This window comes from Pan paniscus, chromosome 11 (genome assembly GCF_029289425.2).
Source record: "Pan paniscus chromosome 11, NHGRI_mPanPan1-v2.0_pri, whole genome shotgun sequence".
Classification (NCBI taxonomy): Eukaryota; Metazoa; Chordata; class Mammalia; order Primates; family Hominidae; genus Pan; species Pan paniscus.
The window spans coordinates 46,758,108-46,785,749 of record NC_073260.2 but is presented as its reverse complement, the minus strand read 5'-3'; the positions used below and the strand labels follow the sequence as shown (position 1 = coordinate 46,785,749).

Below are 27,642 nucleotides of genomic sequence, written 5' to 3'. Positions count from 1 at the left end.
TCTGTGAGACATGATGTGGCGTGGCCCCCAGGCCAGCCCTTCACAGAAGCAGGGAAGAAAGTGGCAAACACCTTCAAATTACATGGCTAAATTTTGGTAATGAGAGTAACAAACCTTCAGAAGTTTATAATATCCAGTAACAGGGAAGGTGTCCTTAACAAGAAATTTCATATTGCCAGTGGGAAGATAAGTTGGCATAACATTTTGAAAGGCAACTTGCTGGTATCCACCAAACTTTAAAATGCTTATGTCCCCTGACTCAGCAAATCTACAAGGAACCTAGAAGAAGTAGCACAGGGCAAAAAGGTACAGACACAAGAATGTCCACTGCGGCCTTACTGCTAATAGCAAACCCTGAAACCAAGAAAGACACTCATCAGTAGGGAAATGACTAAATAAATCACAGCCCATCCACTAGTGGGACCAGCACATAGCAAACAATTTATTGAATGAAGAAATGCATAAATGATATGCAGCTACTACCAGAAAGAGGTAGAGTTAAAAGTCACCAAAATTTATTCAAGGAAAAAAGCAACTGGCAGAACAATGGATACAGTGTAATGTCAATTTTGCTTAAAAAAAAAAAAAGCTTATGTGCAAATATCCATGCATATATCCAAATATGCACTGAAAAAGCCCTAAAGAATATATTACAAACAATCCTCAAGGATTAAGTGAAAAAAGCAATTAGACAAAGTACATATGCCATGATCCCATTTTTGCTTTGCAAGGGTGTGTGTATGCACGTACAGGCATGTAAACATTAGAACATGTGGACAGAGATCACTTCATTTCCACCTGAATTACACGCATATTTTTGTGGGCACAGGAAGAAGTCTGGAAAGATATGCAAATATATCTGACAATATGAGTTACCTGGGAAGGCAGGTAATCCAATTCATGCCATGTCATATGTTACCAGTTATATGAGCAGGTAGTGCTTTATAGTAAAATGTATTTCTTAAACATCTGTCACATATGTTGAAAGTGAATGGTGACCATGAAAATTGCATCCCAAGGGGCATGGCTCACATAACCGTCTTTCCCCTAAGAGCTTAGATAGTAATCACACCACAAAGAAAAGAAGGGGTGATGTTGGTGAAATAGTGGAGCAATGACCTCCAGAAATTCTCTCCTCTGTAAAGGCAATCAGAAAACTGGTTAAAAAAAAATGTCAGAATCAAAAAGTTTTGAACTCTGGAAATTGACCATAGACTTGCAACAATCCAGGAAGCATTTATTCAAGAAAAACAGCTAAATCTAAGCAAGATCAGTGAGCTTGTTGGCACTTTAAATGCCCTATTCCCATCCCTGTATCTCTAGCTCCAAGGTTCAGAACCTTGAAAACGAACAGCCGCAATCACAGTGAAAACCAGCTGCCCAGCAGCCACAGAGGACGCAGATGAGGGCAGGACATCTCCAAAGCCTCGTTCTCGGACAATCACTTATTTGACCTGTCTCTGGGTTCCCGGAAAGATCACACTTGCAAGGCTGTCTTCACTGACCTGGCTCAGAACTCACCCGTGCAGGAGGCCTTTTCCCCATGGGCATTTGTCAAAAACATTTAGAGGCAATCGTTTAACTTCATGGTTTCCTTGGAAGGTGAATAAAAGGGCAAACAATAGGCTAACCAAAGCTAAAAAGAAAAAGCTGAGTAACAAGATGTACACAGAGACTCTGAAAGCTCCAACGTACACCTAGGAATCTAGAAAGTCATGGAAAGACTCAGAAAAGACCTGAGAAGGCCCTAAGCTCTCACCTGAGCTGATCTGAGGCTCCATGGAAGTGAAGGCTAAGGCAAAGTTATCAACCATCCTAGTGAGTATTGAGTGGGCCCCAACACACAAACAGAGCCCCTCAGCAAAGACTAGGAGACTTATTCATTCTGGAATGCCTGCCATTTAAGAAAATATCTATTGACCCACTAGCTGCCCACTAAGCTAACTGAGCAGACTTTATTGGCCACATATGACAAAGATACAGACTTCACAAAATTAGCGCAGAAAAGTCCCTAAACAAACAGTAACAACTACAAGAAGCAGCAGTAAAAAATCCTGGAGAGGGAGTAGAATCTAATTCCAGAGGGGCCACATTATATTATTTCAAATGCCCACTTTCAACCTATCATCACAAAACACGCAAAGAAACAAGAAAGTATTGCCCATATACAACAAAAAAAGCAATCACTAGACTGCCCTGAGGAAGCCCAGACACTGGACTTACCAGACAAAGACTTCAATCAACTATTTTAAATATGCTTAGAGCTAAAGGAAACTAGGGACAAAGAACTAAAAAGAACAAGGAGAATAATGTCTCAACAAATAGAGAATATCAATAGAGAGGTAGAAATTATAAAAAGGAACCAAAAAGAAATTCTGGCTGGGCATGGTGGCTCACACCTACAATTCCAGCATTTTGGGAGGCTGAGGTAGGCAGAGTGCCTGAGCTGAGGCGTTCGAGACCAGCCTGGGCAACATGGTAAAACCCTGTCCTACAAAAAATTCAAAAACTAGCTGGGCATGGTGGGGTGCGCCTGTAGTCCCAGCTACTTGGTGGGGGCTGAAGCAGGAAGATGGCTTGAGTTCAGGGGGTCAAGGCTGCAGTGAGTCATGTTCACACCACTGCAGTCCACTCTGGGTGACAGAGCAAGACCCTGTCTAAAAAGAAAAAAAAAGAAAGAAAGAAATTCTTTAGTTGAAAAGTACAGTAACTAAAATGAAAAAGTAACTAGAGGGGCTCAAGAACAGGCTTGAGTAGGCAGAAGAGAAAATGATTGAATTTTAGGATAAAGACCAAGAGATCTACACCTAGACACACCATAATCAAACTGTCACAGGACAAAGCCCAAGAGAGAATCTTAAAAAGCAAAAAGAGAGAAGTGGCTCATCCCATACAAAGCACCTTCCCTAAGATTAACAGCTGATTCCTCCATGGTTTCATTAGAAACCATGGAGGCCAGGAGGAGGCAGGATCATGACATATCCTCAGTGCTAAAAGAAAGATTGCCATCCAAGAATTCTATATCTACCAAGACTATCCTTTGAAAATGAAGGAGAAATTAAGACATTGCCAAATAAACCATAACTAAAAGAATTCGTTGCTAGAAAACCTACCCTACAAGAATTACTAAAGGAAGTCCTTTTGGCTGAAATAAAGGATACTAGATAGTAACTCAAATCCACAGGAAGAAATAAAGAGTATCAGTAAAGGTAACTACATAGGCAAATATAAAAGAAGGTATAAACACATTTTGTAATTCTTGTTCCTCTATATAATTTAAGAGACAACTGCATAAGGTAATAATTACAAATCTCTATCACCCAGAACATCATGTAGAAACATCTAATTTGTATCCCAATAACAGCACAAAGGTTGGGGGAGGGAGCAAAGCTTTAGAGGAGCAAAACTTTGTCTATGATTGAAATGGAGTTGGTATTAACCTGAACTAGACTGTTCAGATTATTATCTTAAATTAACACTCAGAGCAACGAGACAGAAAGTCAACAAGAATGAAGGCTTGAACAACACTATGAACCAACTAGACTGAACACATCTATAGAAAATCCACCCAGCAACAGCAGGTTACCCATTCTGCCCAAGCAAACATGGAACAGTCTTGAGGAAGAACCTTATGTTAAACCACAAAACAAGTCTCAATACATTTTAAGAGTGAAATCACGCAAACAATGTTCTCCAAATACAGTGGAATGAAACTAGAAATCAGTAACAAAAGAAAATTTGACTCACAAATGTGTAAAAAGTAAACACTCCTAATTATCAGTTGGTCAAAGAAGAAAGCAAAAGAGAAATCAGAGAATGAATTAAGATAAAATGAAAACACAACATACCAAAATGTATGGGATGAAGAGAAAGCAGTTACTTAAAGATTTATTAGAAGAATGATCTTAAATGAATAACCTAACTTTCTACAATAAAAAGCTAGAGGCCGGGCACGGTGGCTCACACCTGTAATCCCAGCACTTTGGGAGGCCGAGGCGGGTGGATCACGAGGTCAGGAGATTGAAACCATCCTGACTAACATGGTGAAACCCCGTCTCTACTAAAAATACAAAAAATTAGCCAGGCATGATGGCGGGCACCTATAGTCCCAGCTACTCACTGCACTCCAGCCTGGGTGCAGAGCGAGACTCCGTCTCAAAAAAAATAAAAAAATAAAATTAGAAAAAGAATAACACACTAAGCCCAATCCAAGCACAGGGAAGGAAACAGTAAAGATTAAAGTGAAGACAAATGAAATAGAAAATGGGGGAGAGGGGAGCAGAAAACTGAATAAAACCAAAAGTTGTTTCTTTGAAAGATCAACAAATATGACACAATCCTGTGGCTAGACCAAGGAAAAAGAGACAGAAACCAAATTACTAAAGTCAGATATGAAAGAAGGGGACACTACTACTGACCTGTATGCCATCAAATTAGATGAAAATGGACAAATTCCTAGTAACACACAACTACCAAAAAACCCACTCAGGAAATAGAGAATCTCAACAGATTGGTAACAAGAGACTGAATCAGTAATCAAAAATCTTCTAACAAAGAAAATCCCAGGACCAAATGCCTTCACTAGTGAATTCTACCAAACATTTCAAGAAGAATCAATACCAATACTGAAACTCTTTCCAAAAACTGGAGAGTGAAAAGAAAATAATTCCTAACTCATTCCATGAAGCCAGTTATTACACTAGTACCAAAGCCAGACACCACTAGAAAACTACACACCAACATCCCTTATGATTCAAAAACCCTCAACAAAAAACTAGCAAACTGAATTCAGCAGCATATAAAAGTATTATACACCATGAGCAACTGGGATTTATCCCAGAAATGCAAGGTTGGTCCAACATGCGAAAATCATGTAATATACCATATTCATAGAAAGAGGAAGACACCTTGCTTTGAAGTGATAAAAATGTCAGCAACTAGATAGAAGTGGTGATTGTACAACCTTGTGAAGAGACTAAAACTGAATTATATATTTAAAAGAGTGAATCTGGTGAACACGGGCCGGGCGCAGTGGCTCACACCAGCACTTTCGGAGGCCAAGGCAGGTGGACTGCATGAGTCCAGGAGGTGGAGGCTGCAGTGAGTATGATTGCATCACTGCACTCCAGCCTGACAGGGTGACAGAGACCCTGTCTCTAAATTTAAAAAATAAAAAAGGTGAACATGAATCACTTTGTGAAATAAAATGTCAACTAAAAATATCCATATTTTCTTTTACTCTTTTGAAAACTGTGTGTGTCCATGCCTCAGCCCAGATCCCCAGCGTGCAGCTAGAGTAGCCCACAGCTGGGCATTGGCTCTCACCTTGAGGTGCTGGTGCATGCAGTATCGACAGACCTTATGCTTCATCTCATGCGTGACATCACTCGAGAAAGGAATAAACCCACATTTTGGCTGTAAAATAAACAAATAAGGAGGAAAAATATTTAGGAAGAAATCACATACCTCTAAATAGACATATCACTGACTACAAGATAATGAGTGCAGCAAGATAATTAGGCATAAATGGCCCCAGAAGCTGTTTTCATTTGCACCTCCCAGCGGGAACAACACTTCCTGCATCAGATCACACAAACATCTCCGCTAGAGGACCCACGGCCGGAACTCTCACTGGGGAGGGTCAGTGGTGCCTCTACACTAGCTCAACACAAGCACAACACACAATAGCTTCATGCTTTCATTCAAGAATGTGACTGCAAGACTCTAGTAGTAGAGATGGACCCAGGACTCCCAGCTCCAAGAAGCAGAACCATTGTTCCCACTGACACTAGCACATGGCCCGACAGAGGCCCATCTGATAGTTGCTAGGCTCCCAGAAGGTCAAGGAAGCCCCAGTGCCCTCTAAAAGCTGCAGCCTCTGAGCATACACCACACGCAGGCCTGTGCTGAGCCTCGGGCACTGGAGATGGTGGCTGGGGAAGCAGAACATCCACCCACAAGTGAGGAGGATCAGGAGGCATGAGCTCAGGCCAGGAGTGTGACCCAGAAATTGCTGCCTTAGAGTTGGAGGAGGGGAACAAAGGCCAGGACATGTGAGGCAGCTTCCTGAGGGACCCTGACAGCCACCCCCGACATGGGAAGCAGAGAGCTGAAGCAAGGGGGCCCCTGGCCCATCCAGCCCCCACTGCCTGGCACCAGAGAAATTCAGGACTCCTGGCCATGACACACCAGTGCCTCTGAGGGTCACACTGGCCTTTGTGCCTCCAGGAAAATCCGTCCTGAGCAGGACAAAGAGAGCTCCCCAGTCTACAGGGCAACCTGCAGATGGGGCTCCTGCAGCACAGCAAACAGCAGCCAAGCACCAAGCAGGCATGGCCAGCAGGGAGGGGCACAGAGGAAGAACCCAGGGGACCCTGGCAAGCTGTGCCCTCTGAGGAAAACGGGTCAGGGGGACCCAACGCGCTTCCCTCTGGTGACCCTCAACCAGGGCTTGTTTTAGCCCAGGCATGCAGGGTGGGTGGGGTCTTCTATCATGAGCTACCAGGAATGAGCCTAAACCTGGGATCTGGGAGCCATGGCAGGAACCAGAACGCAGGTGGGGGCTGTGGAAGGACAGAAACAAGTGGAGTTTCCAGGAGCCAAGAGTGCCTACCACTCACTTCAGTGGGAACTGGAACCCAAGGCACGTGACTCTTGGACTTACTACCCAGGACTGACCTTTCCCCTTTACCCACACCATCTGCCCCTCGACAGGTCACCTTAATCTCTACACACAGAATCGGCCGGTGCTCTGCAAAGCGGTAGGTTTGGAGTCTGGTTAAATTAGGAAGGCACATAGCGTAACCACTGAGAGTATCCAGGTCCTTGTCACAGCGAGACTCTGGAAAACAGAGCAAGGGTCACACAGAGCAAGGTCAGTGAGAGAGATGAGATGATCCCTGCCCAAAACAGGCCCCGCCTTGTCCCTGGTTCCAGGGGGCATCTCTGTACCTGATGAAAACCTCATGTCTCCCTGGGGATTGTGGGACACACACAGTAACAACGTGGTTTAGGCCAGGTGAGGTGGCTCACACCTGTTATCCCAGCACTTTGGGAGGCCGAGGCAGGTGGATCATGAGGTCAGGAGTTCGAGACTAGCCTGGCCAACATAGTGAAACCCCGTCTCTACTAAAAATACAAAAATTAGCCAGGCATGGTGGCACGTGCCTATAGTCCCAGCTACTCGGGAGGCTGAAGCAGGAGAATTGCTTGAACCCTAGAGACGGAGGTTGTGGTGAGCCGAGATCGTGCTACTGCACTCCAGCCTGGGCAACAGAGCAAGACTCTGTCTCAAAAAAAAAAAAAAAAAAAGGCGGGCACGGTGGCTCACACCTGTAATCCCAGCACTTTGGGAGGCCTAAGTGGGCAGATCATGAAGTCAAGAGATCAAGACCATCTTGGCCAACATGATGAAACCCCATCTCTACTAAAAATACAAAAAATTAGCTGGGCGTGGTGGCATGCACCTGTAATCCCAGCTACTCGGGAGGCGTAGGCAGGAGAATTGCTTGAACCAGAGAGGCAGAGGAGGTTGCAGTGAGCCCAGATCGTGCGCCACTGCACTACCGCCTGGCGAAGGAGCAAGACTCCATCTCAAAAAAAAAACAAAAACAAAAACAAAAAATAACTTGGTTTATGTAGGGGGTAGCTTCACGCCTTATGGTATCGGCTCAAACTCTGGAGAGGCTGGAGACTGCAGTCAGCCACACCGATGGTCAGCCATGTCGACGTGCCTGAGCCCCAGTGAAAACTCTGGACAACAATGCCTGGTGAGCTTCCTGGTGGGCACACTCCATATGGGAGAGTGAATACTGCCCACACCACCCCTGAGGAGAGGACCCAGAAGCTCATGCCAGGTCTCTCCTGGACCCCACCCCTGCATCTCTCCCCTTGGCTGGTCCCATCTTTATCCTTTTCCTGCAATAAACCATAACCATAAGTAAAACAGTGAGTTATGTTGGTCCTTCTAGCATATTATCAATCCTGAGGGTGGTCTTGGGGATGGTCCCCTAATTCCACAACACCCTTAGCCCAGGAACTTGAAGAGGAGGGGGCTGCAGGCTCTACCTTCTCTCATATCTAGGCCCTTCCCAGTCCCCAGTGCACCAATATTTCCCCAGCACCAGATCTGCTGGAACCCGTGGTGTGGACAGAACCAAACAAGCCTGGGCTCCAGGCACCCCAGGGACAGGCTTTCCTCCTTTAACATAATGAGCCTTACTCCAAGTCTGGTTTTTATCACTGTGGTGTGATAAACCTCCCACGGTTGTTATGAAATGGCAGGCTGAGCAGCAGAGCAGTTGCAGACAGCACCCTGGAGCCGGGCTCAGACTGCATTCACCAAGAGGAAGAACTGGAGCCTAGCCACTGTCCTGTGGCGTTCCCGCCTCCCCAGCCTTTCCTGCAGTGTGAAGCCCATTCCTCCCTGCCCCAGCCAGAGACTGCAGACCCAGAGAATGGTTTGCTTTCATTTTCCAAATCAAATCAGGAAAAAATTTTATACTGGCTAATTCCACACCCTCATTGCCTGGCTGTGCTCCAGGCAGAGGCATTTCCACCCTCAACTCACGAAATTTATCTCTTTGATCACTGACTGAAAAAAAAGGTTTGACCTGATTTCTGTCATAAGGCCACCAGCAAGTGCAGAAAAGGGAGTGGGTGGGGATGGAGGAGAAAGGGAGAGGTGAAGGGATGGGAGGGGACTGGGGAAGGACAACATGAGGATGGGTAAGGTGATGCCACAGAAGGCCCTTGGATTCCCTGTTCCTCAGAAGGACACAGACCTAGCCTAGACTCCGGTTGGGGACAGCTCCCTGGGCTACAGACCCTCCTGGGCCAGGCCCTCCCTCCTGAAGCTCAGGTCACCTCAGTTTCCTTTTGCCTCTCCCAGGCCTCTGGGAACCCTTCCCGTTCCTAAGTCTGCCCCAGACCCTCCACCTCCAGCTCCTCCCTGTTGTTTTCTGTGGTATTAATTTGTTCTTTTTCGTTTGTTTGAGACGGAGTCTCACTCTGTCACCTGGGGTTGGAGTACAGTGGCGTGATCTCAGCTAACTGAAATCTCTGCCTCCCGGGTTCCAGCGATTCTCCTGCCTCAACTTCCCAAGTAGCTGGGATTACAGGTGCCCGCCACTACGCCCAACTAATTTTTGTACATATATATATTTTGTTTGTTTGTTTGTTTTAGTAGAGAAGGTGTTTCACCATGTTGGTCAGGCTGGTCTCGAACTCCTGACCTCAGGTGACCTGCCTGCCTCAGCTTCCCAAAGTGCTGGGATTATAGGCGAGAGCCACCGCACCTGCCTTTACTGGTTCTTCATCACATATTCTGTGCAGTGCTGTGGTTTTCTGATACAGAGAATTGTATCCATGAGCTCCCAGGATTTCTATCCCTGATAATGAAGTTTCTGGCAAAAGAATTACTGAAAACTGGCTGGGCGCGGTGGCTCACGCCTATAATCCCAGCACTTTGGGAGGCCGACGTGGGTGGATCACGAGGTCAGGAGATCAAGACCATCCTGGCTAACACAGTGAAACCCCGTCTCTATTAAAAATACAAAAAAGTAGCCGAGCATGGTGGTAGGCGCCTGTAGTCCCAGCTACTCGGGAGGCTGAGGCAGAAGAATGGTGTGAACCCGGGAGGTGGAGCTTGCAGTGAGCCGAGATCGCACCACTGCACTCCTGCCCGGGCGACAGAGTGAGACTCTGTCTCGAAAAAAAAAAAAAAAAAAGGATTACTGAAAAATGCGTATACCTAACATGGGTAATCATTTCAAACACTTTTCAAATGGAATATTTTAAATTACAAACAATATCTGTAAGTTAAACACCCTTACCTGGTCTTTCAGATTGTATCTTTAAACAAAGCTGTTTCACAAACTCTAAAGGTAGCTGAACGACCTCCTGTAGGAAAATACATGAAATTCTCAGTGTGAATTGCACAATGACATGAACACAATGCCACAGAACTGCATGCCTAAAAACAGTTGAGCTGTTGGTTTTTATGTTATGTGTAATTTATAATATTTTTTAAAGTTTATTGCTTAAAAAAAAAATCAGTGTGTGGATTTTGGGAATAAAAGCTGCTCTATTATTTTCAGGACATGTCCAGGTTAAATAGAGACACCAACATTTCACTGCAATCAGGGTGGCCAGTGAAATGGCTGGGCCCACGGTGGTGAAATGGCCAATCTCAGAATGGCTGGGCCCACGGTGGTGACCAGCCTCAAAGCCAGCTTCTCTCGCCACAAAGCACCCCTTCTGAGCCCCCTTCTGGTCTTTACAGCATTTATGGACCCAGAGCAGTTCTTAGACCACATGGAAGACCCTTACTGACCACTCAGACAACCTGAGAACCTCACGCTTCCACCTGAGGAGCAGGTCAGCATCTGAAGAATCACTTGTCTCAGGAAGATGGCCTGTGCCTCCTCAGCCCTGAAGGACGTGGTATAACCAATGCCCAGCATTGCCCTCCACATGGCTCTTCTGTGCAGTTTCCCAAATGAAAGGTTTTTATTTAAGCCACATTGCTTATCATCTTCCCTGTCCTCTCGTGTTTCTAGGGTGGCAGAATTGTGACTTCTGAAAAAGTCCCAAACGGACACAGGAGATCTGCTAGGCTAAGAATGCTGGGATCCTGCCCACAGAGATCATGCCGTCCCCACCCTGCGCCGTCACATCCATGCCCCTCCACCACCACCCCTGTCCATTCCCAGTCGGCTGTGCCAGTTTCACTTCTGATTTATCATTTACCTAAACATGCTATAAATTAACAAAATATGACTTACTATAAACTTAGTACAGAATTAGGTAAGGTGACACAATGGACAAGAGCAGGGAATGTAAACATTCGAAAATTTGTAAATTGAGGCCAAGAGCGTTGGCTCATGCCTGTAATTCCAGCACTTTGGGAGGCCGAGGCTGGTGGATCACAAGGTCAGGATTTCAAGACCAGCCTGACCAACATGGTGAAACCCCGTCTCTACTAAAAATACAAAATTAGCCGGGTGTGGTGGCGCACGCCTGTAGTCCCAGCTACTCAGGAAGCTGAGGCAGGAGAATTGTTTGAACCTGGGAGGCAGAGGTTGCAGTGAGCTGAGATCACGCCACTCCAGCCTGGGCGACAGAGCGAGAATTTGTCTCAAAAACAAAAACAACAAAAAAAGAAAATTCGTAAATTGGATCATCTCAAGAAGTCCAAGTACTGGCTCCACTCCAAAGAAAGCAAAAGCACAAAAGGAACGCATGCCGACTCTGGATGCCTCGCGTGTGAGAACCATCGCCCAAAACCACACAAGGCCGTCACTCTGCCTTGGCCCCCACCCCACAGCACATATGGCTGGGAGACACAGCAGCTACGCAGGTCTCAGGTCCACATACAGGGCAACGACCCTCCACACCGCTGTCTGCCCATGCATGGCCCGAACTCACAGTCACCCAGGTGAAAAGCAGACCTCGGTGGTTTATTTCCAACAGCTGTAAATCACTGATTTTATAATATGCATATCTGTGTTTAAAGTCAAAATAAAATGCTGGCCTGGAGCAGTGGTTCACACCTATAATCCCAGCACTTTAGGAGGACAAGGCGGGCTGATCACTTGAGCCCAAGAGTTCGAGACCAGCCTGCCCAACATGGTGAAACCCCATTTCCACAAGAAAAACTAAAATTAGCTGGGTGCGGTGGTGCGCACCAGTAGTCCCAGCTACTTGGGGGTGGGTGTGAGGCAGGACGATCACTTGAGTCTGGGAGGTTGAGGCTGCAGTGAGCCATGATCGCACCACTGCACTCCAGCCTGGGTGACAGAGCAAGATAAAAAACAAAAACAAACAAATACTGACAGTAAGCATCCTCTTAAAAGTCCAACTACATTGGCGAGTGTGGACCACGCCACCATCCAATCACGTGAGGACGCACCAACCAGCTCTTGCACAAGGTATTCACCTAAGAGGACCAGAAGGAAAGCCCACAGAAATCCCATCCTGGAGCTGTCCCCTGGAATCCCACAGAGCTCCCTGTAACCTGGGAGCTGAGATGTGGGAGGACCTCCAGGCATCACCCTCTAAATGGCAAAGGGACAACTGCTCAGAAGAACAAAGAGCCGCCAGCCTGGCTGTCCCTTCACTCATGTCCCCAGCCTGAAAACCGGGCCACGGCACAGAACTGTCAGCATGCGAGGTTCCAACGGAGCTGAGGCTGGCGCCAGAGAGCGTCCAACCTCACCAGGATTTGGCCCACAGCAGCGAGGTGGAACTCCTGAACCTTCAGGTTCCTCCAGTATGTAAGGAGCAACAGTGGAAGAACAAGGCAAGCAGCTTCTGCCCCTTCCCCATTTCCTAAACTCTCCAGCTCCCACACCCAGCACTGGAGACAGGCCCAGACCAGCGCCACACCCACCAGGCAGGGCTGGGAGCCAGGGTGTGGCTGTCCCTGTCTCTGTCTCACGGTCTCATCACAGGGCTGGTTGTATCTTGCCCCACAACAAACAGGAGGGAAACTCTACGCTTTGCCTAACTCGCCGACATATCTGTTCTTCCCTCACGTGGCCCTGTGTGGCCCTGCAGACGCAGCGACCCTGAGGGGTGCATCGTCAGCCTGGAATGGGCTCTGCACCTACTTTCCCACTGCACCAGAGCCCAGCGGCGTCCTACTGGGACACGCTCACCTGCAGGGCAAGCAAGCTCTGCTTCACTTTGTCGGTATCTTAAGGCGAAGGAAATGCGCTCACAGGCGGCCTTGTGGGTTGAGCCCTGTTTGCTGTGGGTTCATTACTGTGACCCTTCCCACTGAGGACAAACCTGGAGCCAGACTGCTCATTGCTGGAAATGCTCCCCCATCCTGTCCCCTCAGAGCAGTCCGTAACGCTCACCCCACCAGGTTGCCAATGGGACCTCGAGTCTAATCCCATGCCCCTGGCCAACAAGGGCCATCACCACACGAGTCCTCCTGCCACAGAGGATTCTGGTGGATCTTGCCTCCAAGAATGTTCCTTCCTCGAGGAGAAAACTGGTCACAGCACAGAACCATCTAAGGGATATGCCCTAGGGAAAAAACTGCATGAATCTTCCTAACAGGGGAACTGTGACCCCCAAACACTCCCAACATCACAATAGTGCAGTGAACAGGCTGGAGGCAAGTCAACACTCACAGCAGCTGCAGAAGGGTGGGACCCAGGGGCCTGTCCAGGTCTCAAAACTACAGATCTGCTCAGAGAACAGGCCCAGGCAAGAAGTGAGCCAGGGCTGGCAACCTTGGTCCCATTCCCACAGACCCCAGCACAGGCGGCAACACCCAGGGGCTCCCACGGCTTTTCTCTAAACCCCAGCTTTTAACATTCATTGGGCAGCGGAGGCCCTTCCTGGGTGTGATAAGCCACCCCCAGGACAGCCCCAGCAGGTGCCACCACCCTCCCATGTAGGGCCTCCTGTGTTCAAAGGTGCCCAGGGGCAGAGAGCAATGCCATTGCTTGAGGGGCATTGCTCAAGAGCCCTCACCCAGCAGGAGCCTCCAGGAGGGCTGGCAGAGACGGGCCCTGGAGAACAGGGGTTCACGTGGGCCCTCTGAACCCCATGCTTCTCAGCTAGGAAAGAGAAACTGCAGTATCCACTCTGCTGCCACCCAGCACAGCAAATGAGAAACACCTGGAGACTAGCTGGACGCGGGTTATCATTAAGCACAAAGTTCCAAAAGATCACCGGGAAATTGGCAGTGTTGACGCAAAACATGCCCAAGAATTCAGATGTGAATAAAAAGCACTTACCCCACAATGAACATAGTTCTCCCCCAAAAACTCCTTCATGACATTTTTCCCAAAGTCCACTATGTTCTGCAGGTGTTGAAATATCTCTTCCGAGGTCTGTAAGAGACAATCACAGGACAGCCTTCGTGATGGGACCTCCCAACAGAGCCTTGCTTGAGGGGAGAGGCAAAAACCACCACGGACCCCACCACAAGCAAGGGGGACGTCCCAGCCACAGACAGAACCCGGGTGACAGCCCTCAGACCCAGGGGAAGGTCCCCAGTGCCCTTCCTCACCAGCGTCCCTCCCCAGCCATGCCACCCTCCTTGGCCCAGAGACTTGGGAAGGTAGCAGTCTGAGGACCGCACTGCTGCCGCCTCCCGTCTGCCCTTCTCCCAAAGCGGCCCCTACACATGCCTTCCAAGGAATGTGACTTTGAAAACCTCCGACATCTCACATCTCAATCTCTAAAGAGATTTTACTCTTTAGCCTCTAAATGTAGAATATTCTTTCCCCAGTCAGAGGTTCTTAAAGAGTCAGTAAGGTGATGAAACTGGTTGAGACAGAAATCATCCCCATGTCCCTCAATGGCCCAGTACAGCTGTGGTCACAGCTTCTGACAAAAAAAACCCTGGCCAGGAGCAGTGGCTCACGCCTGTAATCCCAGCACTTTGGGAGGCTGAGCCAGGCAGATCACCTGAGGTCAGGAGTTCAAGACCAGCCTGATCAACATGCTGAAACCCCGTTTCTACTAAAATACAAAAATTAGCCAGGCATGGTGGCGGGCACCTGTAATCCCAGCTACTCAGGAGACTGAGGTGGGAGAATCACTTGAACCTAGGAGGCAGAGGTTGCAGTGAGCCGAGACCGTGCCACTGCACTCCAGCCTGGACGACAGGGCGAGACTCTGTCTCAAAAAAAAAAAATAAAGCCCCCCTGGTCAACAGAAAAGTTACCACTCAAGTCTCCACTGATCACACAGTGTGCCACATTATGTCATTTACAGAGGAAATGTAGCCAACTGCTGCCTGGCAGACACTGCCCCGGCCACTCCACACAGGAAGATCTGACAGGGGCCACAGATGCCAGGCCTTGGGGGAGTCAAGGTTAGGGTGGTTTGGGCTCTGCAGTCACTGAATGCAGCAAAGAAGGGGACAGAGAAGGCTGGAGGCATGGACTTTGTTTCCATGGGATGCGTTCCACAAACCAAAACCACCTAGGCCTATTTCTCTTCAGCAGCTGAGGCAGAAACCGCAAGACAGTGGGGGCTTCCTATCCTCCGCCTGCCCACCTCGACCCCACACCCACTGTGGCCCCACCAACGGCAGCTTTCTCCCATGGCTCTCTCCCCTCTTTCTACTGTGCCCACGCGGCAGCTGTCACCTCCACCCACCACCACCCCCCGGCCTCCCTTTCTATGACCTCTACCTCAGATGCTCCAACCTGCCATGTCCCAGGAGCCCTCAAGGGGCAGTGACTCACCAACCCCATACCATTGCCCAAGCCAGCCTCCGCCTGCTCCCACAGTGGAACAGCCACCATCCAGGAGCTCACCCCCAGCTCAGCTGCATGTGTCCCCTCACAGGACCCACGCATCAGATGGGGAGCAGAGAAGGGCCCTGAATGCAGGAAGCCTCCGCGACTCGGTATGCACCCCAGGACCAACAGAGATTTGCACAGAAAGCTGCAACTCAGTGGTCAAAAAAGAGAGGGCAATGCTTTTTCACGGGTGGTCCATGGCATTTTGCTTGGATGACTCAGAGAAGAGAAACCTAACGACCCCCTCCCACCACAATGTTTAACACAGACTGTCTACCACCACACTGGAGACTCTATTTTCATAGACACAATTCCACAGATGGGGAAACTGAGGCAGCAGGTGCTATGGAACTCGGCAACGCAAAGCTTGCCTGATCCTGGGGTCCTCGCCACAAGCAGGGCCCTCTGAGCAGGACCTACATGCCAGGCTAGGGCAGCTCCTGGCTGAGCGCCACATAGACTACCACAGTGACACATGGGTTAACGTGCTGGACCCAGTCAGTTTTATATCAGGAATGATGGACACACCACTTTCTGCACTGAATGCTTGTATGATCTTTGAATGCTACAACTAGCATCAATGTTTCTACATCGGAAAAAAAAATCAGAGTTTTCTTAAATAATTGTTGTAAGTCTGGGTGCAAACCCACCCATCTTACCTTCTTCCTATTTGGAGGAAACTTCAGAAACCGCAGCACGACGCAGCGCTGTTGGAAAATAAAACAAATCTGATTAGTATTTGCTCAAAGCCAAGGCACAAGGTGTCAGTCAGTTTGGGGGTCCCATCCTCAGTGGACAAAGTCCACAGTGAAGCTCCACAGCAAGGAGGCTGGGAAGCCCCCAGGGCAGGGAGGCCAGGGCTGGGACCCAGCAAGGGCACACTGGGCAGTGGGACAACCAAGAACCTTCAGCCTCTGACCAGCCAGCCCCTCCCAGGACTTTATCTTAAGGAAAGAAATAAAATGGAAATAACCTAAATGCCCAACAATAATGAGATGGTTTAAACACAGTGGCACACATTTCAAACCATGTAATACCAGTCAGTGATTTATAAGAAAGATCAGTACTTACGGACACAGATTTGTGGTTATCACATACTGTTAAATAAAAAAAGTTACCGAATGGGGCTTACAGAATGAGCCTATTTTCATAAAAAGAGAAATACACGTGAGCACACACACGTATGGGTGTAATTCTATTTATATAAAGTTCAAAAAACAGGTAACACTGACCCCTTGTGCCCACCCCTTGGGCATGCATGAATAGTTGCTAAGGAAGGTTCTAGAAGGGACTGGTCAGAGGATTATGGGTCCACTTACTTTGTGATAATTAAGCTATACCCACGATCTGAGTACTTTTCTGCAGGTATGTTACACTTCAAGTTTTTAAAATAAAAATGTTTAAATAAAATAAGTATTGATGTGTCTACATCAAAAGGTCTGAAAGGACATTCGGCACAAGTTTAACATCTCCAAGTAGCAATGATTACAATAACTTCTTTTTAATTTATCTTTATTTTGAATATTTCAATTTTTTAAATGTTCAAAAAAATACATTCTAAGAACGTACATTATATGTAGGAGGAGAACGCGCCTGGGAGGGGCTCTAACGGCAGTGCAAAGGTGGGGGGTCCAATGCCCTGGGAAGCGCCCCTGCCGAGGCCACAGGGCAAAGCCTAAGCAGGAGGGAGGAAGCAGGCTGCACTAAAGACGGCTTAGAAAGGGCCATTTTCTAGATCAAAAGATGCCTAAGGAGCAACAAAGGCCCTATGGAGACCAAGCCAGACTCCCCCGCCCGCTCCCCGCAGCCCTACTTAGACAATGTACGTCGTTGCTCTTAAATCCCAGGCACCCGGCCCCCTGGGCCCCTCTGACTGAGCTCCAGTTCCCAGCCAATGCCATGCTCCTGGCTCGCTGTGCTGCAGATAGCTGTCCCCTCCTTAAGCCCCAAGCTGAGACCTGGGGAAGCCAAGATCAATGGCATGCATGCTACTGCTGTCCCCTCCCAAGCTGAAGGCAGGCATCAACAATCAATCATGGGAATCGACTGGCTGAGGATCATTTTAATGGAACTATAATTCCACCAAAATTTAAGGAAAGGCAGAAGTTGATCGACAGAAGTCCTAACTCTAGACAGCTCCCCAGAAGTTCGTTCCCCTAAAAGTGCATTTGCTCCTCACCTACACATGATGGTGTGTGCTATTCGAGTGTGCCTGACCCGCCCTCCAACAATTAGGCACCAAACACAGTACAGCTCTCCACTGATGGCAAGCATTCAGTGATGCCCTGCTAGCGATGTGTAAGTGTGATTGAGGGTCATGCTTGAAAATCAACACAATAAGAAAATACATTACATGAAATCCCTGATCAGTGTAAACTGACCCAGGCTGCCATGGTGCAAGCTCTCACCCTGTCCCTCACACAGGGCAAACCCCGCCACCCACAGGGGCCAAGCTTACTCACCTGCCAGACTGCATGCACAGAGCTCTGCGGCATCTACAGGAAAGCAAGGCCTGTCTCGGTTTATCATGGAACTAACTCATAAGCTGCACAATGGACTTTTGTAGCAAAGCAGTCCTGATCAGGGTGATGCCAGGCCGAGACACATGAGCTTTCTCTCCACAGAAATTCCCCACTGTAGCCTCAGAGGAAGGAGTTCAGTGGGCCCATGAACAGAAATACCAACTACAAGAACACAGGACCCCCCTCCCCTGGCAGCATTCACCTGCTAATACAGACTCAGCTTTCTGAAGTTCCCTGCCCCTCTGTTGCCAGGAAAGGCGGGAACAACTGGTCTTTTCTGTTTATTTATAAATGGAAATTATAAATTTCCTATGCATTATTATTACACACAAAACCACTCACATAAAGTATAAGTTAATTCAGAAAGCCATTATCTGGCTTATGAAGAAAAAATTTTTAAAAATAAGTTGCACAGGGCACTATACAAAGAAAAACCATACACAGGTCCCAGGAGAAAAAGATGTCAGAGCCTAAATCATTGAGGACTTAGTCCTCAGTCCTTGTGGATAATAAAATAACATCATTCTTCCTGCTAGCACTTATTAATAATTATTATTGCAATAGCCAGCAGGTGCTAGCACCAGCGCTTCAGGGCCCACACTACACTCCTAAACTCCATCATCTCCAGCCGTCTCTCCCTCCAAGATGGGCAACTGAGTCCCAGTTTACAGAATGTGGGAAGTGAGACTGCACAAGGGCAGATCAGGTCTCAGAGAACCCAGGTCCAGCCTCGCCTGCTGGCCCAGCCTCAGCCTGGAGAGAAACCTTCATCAAGATCAAGGTCTTGACCCCAAAGGTCAAGGTCATGTGGGGTGAAGCCAAGTTTAGAGGAGGGCCTGGACCCTGGGAGGTTCTCAGCGTCTTTCTGGTGGCCAGGCTCCTCGCTGCTACTGAGTCACCAGCAGGCTCTGGGGGCATTGGGTACTGTGCTGCTCCCCAGGAGAGGATATGGACACAGGCCTTCCAAGCCTGGGCAGAGAAGCCCAAAGCGGCCCTCCCACTCTGCCCTCCCAGCCCCTTCCTCACATTTCCTCCACCACCACATCCAAACACAGTGGCTTGGCCTCCCTGCTGTCACTCACAGGAAATCTCCTGCTATCCCTTCCCATTATGGAGCCCAAGAGCCACAACCAACCAAGGAAACCTGAATACAGTGATTTGTCCATTTCAAGGGAAACTGCTTTCTCCACCCACCCATTTATCATCCAAAAACTATTACAAGAAACCTACCCCCAGGGGAACCGTAGTCTCAGCCAGTTTTCATCAATACCAAAACTCAGACACACTCAGCTCACCTATTCTCTACAGCCCATGCCAACTGCCCCATGTGAGGGACCTGATCATGCTGGGCTGGCCGAGGTGGATGGTCCCCAAGATGTTCCAGGCTGAGGGCTTCGTAATGCATAGGCCACAGGGCCCCACTACCCTCATGCAGGCAGCTGGCAGGAAACAGGTGAAAAAACACTGTAGCAGCTCTCATTAGCAGAAAGACACAATGAGTCCAAGGGGCACCCACGGCTGGGGAAGAGGGGGTCAACACAGCTACCTGGGGGACTTCACATGAAGGAGTGAGCAAGAACCAACACCCCAGCAGGCTCCGAGCTCCTGCCAGCTCACCAGGTCTTAACCAGCTATGGAGATAATGACACTACTCCTCTTAAAAAAAGTATCTGAAACCAGATATTTGAAACTTACCTTCTTCTTAACGTCTAGAATAAAATGTTAAAAGTGAAGAAAAAGGGCCAGGCGCGGTGGCTCATGCCTGTAATCCCAGCACTTTGGGAGGCCCAGGCGCGCAGATCAGCTGAGGTCGGGAGTTCGAGACCAGCCCGACCAACATGGAGAAACCCTGTCTCTACTAAAAAACACAAAATTAGCCCGGCGTGGTGGCACATGACTGTAATCCTAGCTACTCGGGAGGCTGAGGCAGAATCACTTGAACCCAGGAGGCAGAGATTGCGGTGAGCCGAGATTGTACCATTGCACTCCAGCCTGGGCAACAAGAGCGAAACTCCGTCTCAAAAAAAAAAAAAGTGAAGAAAAAGAGTTAAGATTGGAAGGGAAGAACTTGATACTTCTGCAGTCTGAGGGCTGGGGTGTTTCTTAACAAAAGCAATGCTAAACCAAGGCCCAAGCCGCACCTTTATGTCTTGGTAACAGGGAAGCTTCCACCTTGGAAAATTAGATGAAAATCAAGGATTCCAACAAGCCAAAAACACCAAACAACAGGAAGAACAAGAGGAGTGATGCATTTATACACACAAACTAAATAACCCCAAGATTTAAAAGGTTAAGGGACACAACTCATCACTTACAAAAGTGGCAAAAAGCATTTCAATAAAAATCCCTTCCTGGGCTGCAGCTGAAGGGTAGGTGGCACAGCCATGTGGAAAGCGATCTGCAACGTGTGCCAAGGGGCCTAATTCACCCAAGAACCCAGCCTGAGCATCAGAAGTCCAAAGAAGTGTGTACGAAGACTTTCCGCAAAGCCCACCCACAAGGATGTCCAACGCAACACTGGGAACCCGTGAGCACCCTTCAAGACATGCATGAGGATTTTCTACATATTTGTGCTATAAAATTAAGTGAAAAAAAATCCCAAAACAGAAACAGATACGTAGTGTTCTTAACTACCCAATAAAGACAAAATACAGTCATGCATCACATAACAACACTTGGGTCAGTGATGGACTGCATGAAACAATGGTGTGTCCCATAGGATTATAATACCCCAGTTTCTACCTTTAGATAACAAACACTTCCCATTGTGTCCCAATGGCCTGCAGTACTCAGTCCAGAACCATGCTGCGCGGGTCTGAGGACTAGGAGCCATAGGCTGCCCCATACAGCCTGGGCGTGGGGCAGGCTCTACCATCTAGGTGTGTTCATACGGCAACAACATCACCTAACAATGCAGCTCTCAAAATGCATCCCTGGTGTTAAGCGATGCTTGACAATAAGTAGAAAGAAATAAGTAGAAGAAAGTAGACCAAAGTGTTAACAAAACTTGTTCTCTTCATGGAGAAATATTGGATGTTTTTCACTTCCTTCCTTCTGATATTCTATATTTTCAGAGAGAAGAAGCAACAATTGGTGTTAAATAAAAATAGAAGGCCACAAAAACCCCAATACATTAAAAGGGACACCTGCCAATGGGAAGCCTGAGGGGGCACCTTATGGGTGGAATTAAAGCTACTAACTACAAGAGCCTTTCAGGACAGATGAGGAGAGACTTTCCCGCCACCCACAGAGGACTCACTCTGGAGGGGTATCACCCACAAAATCAGCTGTTCCAGAGATCTGTCAAAAGACAATGACCAAGGTCCACTCTTCCATCAGGCTGAGGAGATAACCTGAAGCTGAGATCAGACAACTCTCACGGGAAGGGAAGACAGAAAAAGACAACAGCAGCAGGGGTCACCCCTCAGGATGCCTTCTAGAAGCAACGCTCAGCTCCAGCTTCTTCCGAATTGTGAAGATGACTCCCAGGCAGGGGTCAAGGGGGATCCCAAATGTCCAGTCTCAAGAGGCTGCCCTCCCTGTAGACCCTCCTTACCTTACCCCTGCAGCTCCAGCTCCAGCTCTGTCCCAGCCAGAGAAGGCTGCCCAGGGTCTGTCAGTCACCAGGGGCAGGAGGTGCCGAAGTCCACCTCTGCAACCCAGAAAGGGATGTCCAGGATGCGTAGGACCGTGGAGGGAACAAGAAGCAGGGCTTAAGGTACTGGGCTCCAACAGGAGGCGCTCCCAAGGGTGAGCTTCGCTTCACTGGGAATGTATGGCCTCAGATAGAAATACAAAGCACATTTGACACCGGATGAAAAGTGACATCACCAAGATGCCTGTGGAGGATGGGAGCCCAGTACTCTGCAGGCAAGAGCAGGGAGGCCAGACTGGAGACAGCCTGGGGTCAGGGCGCAGTAGGTGCTGGCCCCTTGTCCAACCTGTATGGGGCATGTCCTCAAGCCTCGGCAACTCCGTCCTGACCTCATGGTGTCCTCTGCAGGACTGAAGCAGGCACAGGTGTGGGCCATGGGGGAGGTCACACACCCACACAACTCTCAGAACATGGGGAGGCCTGTGGGGATAGGCACACCTCGTGCATGGGGCTGACCCCTATAGGCACGGAAAGCCTCACTGCCTGTAAAGGGGAAGCAGGGCTGCCTAGAGGCCCACAGTGAGGGCCACAGGGAAGTGTGAGCAAGTCCGGGCCCTCAGATCTCCCAACCGCTTGGCAACAAGGCAGGAGTGGCCGGGCCCTAGGCACAGCCTTGCTCTCTGCAGACACAGCAATGATGCTTTTCTCACCCTCCTGGATCGCAGCTCTCAGAAGACACAGGAAGTCACTGGGGAGCTTTGCTCTGACTGAATTCTGATGCAGAAGGAGGCTCAGTCAGGCAGAAGAAAAGTGGCTGTGTCACCTCAGAAGGTGTAAAAGTAGGAGGTGAGCCAAGGCCAAACCAACAAACCCCCGTGCACGAGAGGCACTGTCACAGGCTGCAGTCACCAAACAGCAGACCTCATCACGCAACTGCAGATACAAAGAAAGGAATAAACAAAGAGCGAGCCACAAGCACAGCTCTCCAATGAGCTCAAATGAGACAAGAAGGAACATCACCAGGAAAGAAGCCACATCAGCTGCGTCAGCCTAGAGCGCCATTAAAAATCCCAAATGCAGAATACATCACTAGTTTAAACAAAATGCTAGCAGTAACAGAAAGCTAAGACTATTTCAACTAGGTCCAGCTAAAAATTGTAAAAGGGAACGACCAAGGGCTTGGGCACATGTTATACGGTCAGAAAAAAACAGAACATAAACGTATGTGCTTTCAGCATCCACAGTAGGAAGTATGGCCCAGTTAACAGTCCTGCAGGACTGCACAATGGCTTTCCACTTAACCTGTTCTAAGTGATTCTGTAATGGATATCTTTGTGTATAAGATCTTTATTTACGTTTCTAATTATCTCCTTAGAACGGACTACTAGAACAGAAATTAGTAAATCAAAGAGTATAAACTTTTTAAAAATTAATCTTTTTTCCTGAGTATCATACATATCCATTGTAGGAATTTCAGAAAATATTTAAAAAACAAAAAAAAGTAAAAGTGATTCGTGATACTATCAGTTACAGCCACTTAGAACATTTTCATCTATTTTCTTCTAATCATTTTGTAATTATAACCACATTATGCATCTTCTTTCGTAACCTGCTTTTTCTACGTAACTGTAAACACGTCCTCATATAAAGGACTTAATTCATCCACTACAAAATAATCATTTAAATTATTAAAATATACAAAATCATGCTGTATGGCAAAAAAAATACATATATATATGATCTATGAACCAGAAATCTTAAAACACAAGATGAGAAGAGAAACAGTAGAAGGGCACCTGACCGCTTGAACTTCACACCTTCAATGCCCAGACAAATATCCCAAGCACTAAACAGGTACCAAAGGGACACCAAAACTCCCCAGGCAACAAAACAATTTGCAGAAATGATCTGAAGCTCTCAGACTCTCAGAAAGGTCACGAAACTGGAACAACTGGAAGTGAGCAGCTTTGTCCACACATGTGATCAATTTAGTTGGCTGGTAAGCCAACTAAATGGCAAAGTCTTTCCTGTCACCTCTGTCAGTAAGAAGGAAAACATCATGACAGCTTAGTGTCATGACAGGAGTGGGCCACCTTCTGCCCCTGCTCCCCAAGGATGAGGTGGTCCGGAAGGGGCTCAGTGCCCCAGACAAGTGCATGATCCAGATCTGAAGACACCTAGGAGATGGAATGACAAACCAAACCTAAAGTGACCTTCACAGGACAGGACACTGAGCCAAAACCAACAAGCTGAAGGTGAAGGAGGCAGGCGCAGGCGTCACACGGGAGAGAAATCCTGCGGCAGTGCATAAAGGGGCAACCTGTGGACTTCACTAACATGAGATGTGGCCACTGGCCCAAGTAGTGCACCTTCAGGCTGCAGCGAGGAAACTGTGCCCAGATGGGAAGTTCCCTCACCAAGGAGCCCCCACAGGGTCAGTGTCTGGAGCTCCAGACACACACCAGGGAACATGCCAGGCTGCCGAGAGCCTCTCAAGCATGCCACAGGGTCCGCACCACATGAGGCAGAGAACACCATGGTTACCTGTGCCTGGGAAAGTTCAGGTGCACAACCATCCCAAACAGAGGCAGAATGCAAACTGACAGGCAAAATGAGAATCATCCTGGGCCATCTCTGAGTGGAAGGGCCTTGGGGAAGCTGACCGCCTTCTGTCAGGAACACCTTTAAACGCCTCTCTATGGCTGGCCTGCTATTTACCTTCCTGCCCACCCTGGGCACACCCTCCCACCCTCCTGTAGCCCACACCTAGTTCCTCCATCCCCAGGCCTCATTTCCTACAAGCCCTGCGCTGCACAGAAGGCTCTCTCTCATCCCATGTTTGCATACTGCAGGAAGAACATCACTGTGCTCCTTCTAGTGCTGACAGCCAATGACCATGCAGATCTCCTTACCTAGGCCCTCGGCTCCTGCAGGACGGGCTCAGGCTGGCTGAAGGCGCATCATGTTCTCATGGTGGAGGGGATGGGGGTCAGCACAGGACTCATTAGGGACCTTTCAATTCTGAGAGAAGCTGATGTCCTCTCAGAGAAAGCAACCCTCTCCTTACCTGGAAAAACTTGGCAAAGGCCTCCCTCTCTCTTGGAGTGAATGAGGTGGATCTAAGGAGGTACAGTAGCAGGGTCCACCTGCTCCCACACCCAGCTGGAGGGAGGCTGGGCGCATGCTCAGCATCCACAGGACCACGGACTCCTCCTATTCTACCTCACCCATCTCTTATCCCACTGACACACACCCTCTGCTCGAACTCAACAGGTCCTAAAAAGCTGCCTTCTGGGAATTGCTCTCTCTCCTCCTTGGTCCACAGCCTGAGCAAACAGGCCACAGGGCAGAGCTGGTGGGCTAGGCTTGGTTCAGGTTACCACATCAGGCACAGGCTCCATCTGACCTTAACTTGATGGGAAACATTTTCTCGTGAGACTATGTGCAGTGATAATCTTCAATTTCAAATGATGAGCTAAAAACAACAACCAAGCAGGAATGAGCACAGTAAAGCAAATTTAGATTTAAAATAAAAAATGAGACTGAGTACAGTGGCTCACACCTGTAATCCCAGCACTCTGGGAGGGTGAGGCGGGCGGGTCATTTGAGGTCAGGAGTTTGAAACCAGTCTGGCTAACGTGGTGAAATACAAAAAAATTAGCCAGGCATGGTGGCAGGCACCTGTAATTCCAGCTACTTGGGAGGCTGAGGCAGGAGAATTGCTTGAACCCAGGAGACAGAGGTTGCAGTGAACCAAGATTGTGCCACTGCAGTCCAGCCTGGGAGACAGAGCAAGACTCCCGTCTCAAAAAAAAAATGAATAGCATAGGTCTAGAACAGCCTGGTGGCTGTAGGCAAATTTGAAAAGGTGAAAGAAAAAATAAACAATCAACCTGGCGTGGTGGCTCACGCCTGTAATCCCAGTACTTTGGGAGGCTGAGGTGGGTGTCACTTGAGGTTAGGAGTTGGAGACCAGCCTGGTCAACACGGTGAAACCTCATCTCTACTAAAAATACAAAAATTAGCTGGGCACGGTAGCGCATGCCTGTGATCCCAGCTACTCGGGAGGCTGAGGCAGGAAAATCGCTTGAACCTGGGAGGCGGAGGTTGCAGTGAGCCGAGATCGCGCCACTGCACTCCAGCCTGGGCAACAGAGTGAGACTCCGTTTCTAAATAAATAAATAAATAAAAATAAACAATCATTACAATCAGAGCTGTGCAACAGGGTAGGGCCAGGCTGCCCTGGAGATGCCTACTCAGGGAAGTGGGTGGACACATACTTGTCTGGAACGTGCAGAGGGATCCAAGTGCCAGAGGCAACTGCGTCAAAGCCTCTGCTCTTTCAACATGGGTGTCCTTTTGCTCCAAGCCTGAAACTTGCTGCTTCATCTGCCACTACTTTTGAAATTTAATGTATCAGCCCTCACTAAAGAAAGTCTTAGGTTTACCTAAAATGCAGAGATACATCTAATCTTACCAAGGAATTGGAAGATTAGTATTTGTTTTGGGAAAGGATTCAGGGGATCAGCACAGTAACCCAACAACAAAAGGACTCACGCAGAAACATCCCTCACTTTGCCAATAGTGGACTACACAAGAGAAGGACAGCTTTAGGTTAGCCTAGTCCATTATTAATTCACCTAAAGATCTTGAGCAAAGCTTGTAGTCTCTGTTCTTTAGTTCCCTGTGCTAATGAGCAACAAAATCCAAAGGCACAACCTAGGGGCTACCTGGGTGTTTGCAGCTTACACTACAGCTGACCAATGCACCCAGCATAGGAACAACAGAAGCAAGGCAGGACTCCACTGCCTACATCATCCCTGACAAGCTGTTCGACTCGGGCAGTGCCCTTAACCTCTCTGATTTTCACTTTATTTATCTGTCCAAGGGATGATAATTATCACTTGCTAAGCATAACTTGATGGGTTCCTGCGTAACTGGTCTTTGCAACAATCCCACAAAGTGAATTCTACTACTAGTTCCACTTCACAAATGTAGACACTGAGATTCCTGTGCCTTTAACACCCATGCTCTAACTCCTCCCTACATGACACCTATCCTCGCCTCCCTCACCCCCCTCCCCCCTTCCAGCCGGCCACATTCCTGCGTGGTTGTACCAGACAGCAAAAGGTCAGAGAGATTTGGGCCCTCACAGAAACGCACACGCTTCACTCTTGGGATTCACCTTTGCGAGATCTTACTGCAGTTTCTAAAACTTTCACCCTCGTTGAATTCAGGTGAAACCCTTCAAATTCTAAAAGGTTGAGAAGAGGACCTGTGGACAACATCCCCTTACTATTAACAGCACAGCAATTCCGTAGTCTCACGAGGCTGAACTCTTTTGGTGCTGAGAGTAACAGCACTGTGGGCACTCTGCTTCTTCCTCCAGTGCTGGCCGGGCCCTCCGTCCCAACCAAGCCTCCACCCCACTGCGGCCTGGCAGTCCGGCGGGCATCCAGGCGGGAGGCGGCACCGCGTGAGGCTGAGCGCGGCACCGACGGGGCGGGGAGGGGGATGTGGAACTGACTCTGACGGGGAACGGGAATACTGAGGGGACGACAGACCGCCCAGGAGAAGGATCTGGGGCAATGGGAGACTGACCCAGTAGAGAGGGGATACTGGGGTGATGAGGAACCCAAGGGGTAGGGGGGGATGCTGGAGGGTGGGGGAATTCCGGAGACCGGCCGGGGAGGAGGAAGGTACTGGGGGGACGTGGAACCGACCCTGTTGAGGAAACGGATAATGGGGGCGGGGTGATACCGGCCGTCGGAGTGAGGTACCGGACCTGCGCCGCACGTCCACCGCTCACCTGCGCGTGGGCCACCACCAGGCTCTTATTGCCCTCTCCGTGGTACCCCCATTCATTCTCGTCCATCTTCCCCTCTTCCATGCCCAGGCGCAGCCCTGGCGCCTCGCGGGCTAGGACTCGGGGACGCGAGCTGGGGGCCGCCCGCCTCGCTGGGAACCAGCCGCTGCCGTCGGGGGAGGAGCGCCTGTCAGCTGCCGCCCCCGCTCGACCCCGCCGCGGCGACTAGCAAGCTGTGGCCGCCGGAAGCCACGCCCCCGGCGCCTGCCATGACGGAGTCGGGCAATTCCGGGTTCGTGACACTTTCCTCACACCGATCGCGACGGTGGATGGGCCGGCGGCCATCTTAGGTACTGGTAGAGCGACTCATTTCCGGAACGCGGTCTTGGGAGCCGGAAGAGAAGCTTCCGGCCTCGGCGCCGGATGTGTAGCTGGCGGAAGGCTCGG

At 48.9% G+C, this 27,642-nt stretch overlaps 1 protein-coding gene across 2 annotated transcripts in view; it reads right to left on the bottom strand.

Annotated features, from left to right (window-relative positions):
• The window catches only part of IPPK (inositol-pentakisphosphate 2-kinase), a 56,044-nt gene extending 28,464 nt beyond the window's left edge, over positions 1 to 27,580 (bottom strand). The window contains exons 1-6 of one of the 2 annotated variants that reach the window (XM_003807836.6): positions 27,199 to 27,580; positions 15,932 to 15,979; positions 13,755 to 13,850; positions 9,834 to 9,900; positions 6,720 to 6,841; positions 5,326 to 5,415 (exon numbers count right to left, since the gene is read on the bottom strand). In XM_003807836.6, coding sequence (XP_003807884.3) covers positions 5,326 to 5,415; positions 6,720 to 6,841; positions 9,834 to 9,900; positions 13,755 to 13,850; positions 15,932 to 15,979; positions 27,199 to 27,279 — 504 coding nt within the window. In that variant the 5' untranslated portion in view covers positions 27,280 to 27,580. The remainder of the gene's footprint in view (positions 1 to 5,325; positions 5,416 to 6,719; positions 6,842 to 9,833; positions 9,901 to 13,754; positions 13,851 to 15,931; positions 15,980 to 27,198) is intronic. The other variant, XM_055091779.2, reaches the window with a different exon arrangement.
• Positions 27,581 to 27,642: the final 62 nt, after the last annotated feature.